At 27.0% G+C, this 2,483-nt stretch overlaps 1 protein-coding gene across 1 annotated transcript in view; it reads right to left on the bottom strand.

Annotated features, from left to right (window-relative positions):
* LOC117170789 (venom peptide SjAPI-like) overlaps nucleotides 1-1,973 on the bottom strand; it is an 11,094-nt gene extending 9,121 nt beyond the window's left edge. Inside the window, exon 1 of the mRNA XM_033357827.1 lies at nucleotides 1,906-1,973. Coding sequence (XP_033213718.1) covers nucleotides 1,906-1,954 — 49 coding nt within the window. The 5' untranslated portion in view covers nucleotides 1,955-1,973. The remainder of the gene's footprint in view (nucleotides 1-1,905) is intronic.
* Between the last annotated feature and the right edge of the window lie 510 nt (nucleotides 1,974-2,483).

Below are 2,483 nucleotides of genomic sequence, written 5' to 3'. Positions count from 1 at the left end.
TTGACTTTACTCTGTAACCAACGAAATAAAGGCACGTGATATCTCGTTAGAGATATCACATATTTTTAAAAACTCATTTGAGCCTTTTTCAATATAACAACATTCTCGATTCTTTTTTGATAATTTTGGAAATCTTTTTAAATCTTTCGAAATATTTTCTTAAAATTATTATTCAAATTGAACAACCATTTTCAATTTTCCTAGGAACCTGAAAAAAATGTTTTTATTCTTTCGAAGCCTTTCATAATACTTAACATTTTTTGTTGTAACCTGCTAAAATCAGCATTTCGATTTAACACAAACTTTTCTATATTATACACAACACTTGTATATAAAATATAATATATTTTTTGTGTAAGTGTACCTTCCGTTGCTTATTCAGATATTGCAAAATAAAACACAAATTGTATTCATCATGAGTACTTTAATATTTGTTTCTTATTTTGGTTTAAATTGTATTCTAAGCTGCGCAGAAATATGTATCATTTCAATCTATTTACATCATTGTAATTCAAAAGTAAGCATAAAAATTGAATAATAATAATTCTTATTTCCTTGTTTTTATAATTGAAAAAAATTTTCAATCTTGTCTTTCATTATTAAAGAAAAACTACTTCGCATTTGCATAGGTTCTAATACAGGAACCTGTATAGGATCATATAGAGGATCCTATGTCCTCTTTCGTCTTTTCTGTCCTTTTTCCAAAAATTTCATTTTTTTATTTTTAATCTTATTTTTTACGATTGAAAGAAAATATACTCGTTCTGTCTACAAATGATTAATAATATTTAGATAAACAAGTTTTGCCTCATGTGTTTTCCTAGCTTATGTCGTTAGTCCAAAATTTTTTTATTTTTAATATTGTTTTTATGACTAAAATCAAAAACTACGCATCCTATCGAAACGTGATTCATAACAAATTTGTAGAAATTTCCTGCGAAATTGAAATTTTTGGATTTTTTATTATTTTTGTTACGATCAAATTTTGAATTTTGAACTTTTCCACCGAATTAAAAAAGTTTTTATGATAATCTTGTAGGGGTTTCAAAAATCGACGTTCCTTTTCTTGAATTTTTTGCACATCATGTACAAATCCATTTTAACAATTAATTTTTGTATACTTACAGTCAATCAAATAAAACTGTTTTGGATCCAAAATTTTGAAATTCAAACTCTTGTAATTTTCAAATGTGGAAGCCTTCAAGACTGAACTATAAAATTCTTTGGATTAAAAATCTACGCTTAAAAATAAAATCCTGAATTGAAAATTTTTCAAAGTGAAGATTTTGAAATCACGCTCGGTAAACTGAATAATATCACAGTCGAAAAAAGATTACAATCTAAATCATTTATTTCCCGGTATTCCCGATTTCCTGGTCCAGAGGTGACACTGAAATATAATTTTTTTAAACCTTTGAGAAGGCTATTCAATTTTGCGTTCATTGAATTGAGTAATTTTATATTTGAAAATATTAATCACTAGCAATTTGGCTTTTTTTTTGAAAGTTGTTAAGCATTTGAAAAAATTTCCTATTTCATTAAATAATAATTTTTATGTGCGAGCATGTTTAATTTAAAATAGATTACCTAGCTCCTGTCAATAGTTGAAGTGGGCGTACAAAGTTCCTTATAAATATAAATTTTATTCTTGTCTTTTTCACGTGATAATTCAATAAATAAATGGGCAAATTACTTCAACTAGGGCTCATTTAACGCATTATCGAATAATCTTGCTAACGGCATAAACAAAAATATTTTGTCCTTCTTCTCAACGGCGTTGACACCTTTCAAAGGCAATACTAATTTTAAATACGTCACCAGTTTAGTAGCAAACGATGAGAATTTTAATTTAAAAATCGAAACGATCACGATAATTAATGAAGGTATAAATAGTACTGTACTTACATCCAGATTCTACTCCAACGATGAGCAAAGCGATGAAAATGGGAGACATTGTTATACCCTTGATAGTACCTCTTTAAAGTTCAGGAAGAAACTGGAATATTACTTTCAAATGCAGAAACTTTTTATAGAATATAATGCTGTTTGTGATTTTGAATTTTTTATTAACTCGGTATTCCCCTAAAAGTGAAGAAAAACAATGTATGAGGAAAAATGTAATGTGATTCCCCCATATCAATGTTTGCTGAACATCAAGAATGAAGTTTGTGTTTTTGTGTGTGGAGTAATTATTGTAAATATTTCACATTCAACTCTATCTATTGACTAGCTACAAACAAATCCGCGGAACGTGCATTCATGTTGTTGGGCTTTTATCGCAAAACATTAGAAATCTAAATGATTTAAAAATTCATGTTCAAAAAAATTTTTAAATATCAAGCTTCCAAATTGTTTGAAATAATAATTGTCAGTTAATAATTGTTAAATTAGAGGCTTAACATTTTTTTAATATTTTAGTTTTTCAGGATAATATTTCTAAAATGACACAATTTCTATTTATTGACCAAGAAACCTTTAAAATG

The sequence above is a fragment of the Belonocnema kinseyi genome, chromosome 4 (assembly GCF_010883055.1).
Source record: "Belonocnema kinseyi isolate 2016_QV_RU_SX_M_011 chromosome 4, B_treatae_v1, whole genome shotgun sequence".
NCBI lineage: Eukaryota > Metazoa > Arthropoda > Insecta > Hymenoptera > Cynipidae > Belonocnema > Belonocnema kinseyi.
The sequence above is the reverse complement of the archived record's forward strand: the minus strand, read 5'-3'. Positions and strand labels throughout refer to the sequence as shown.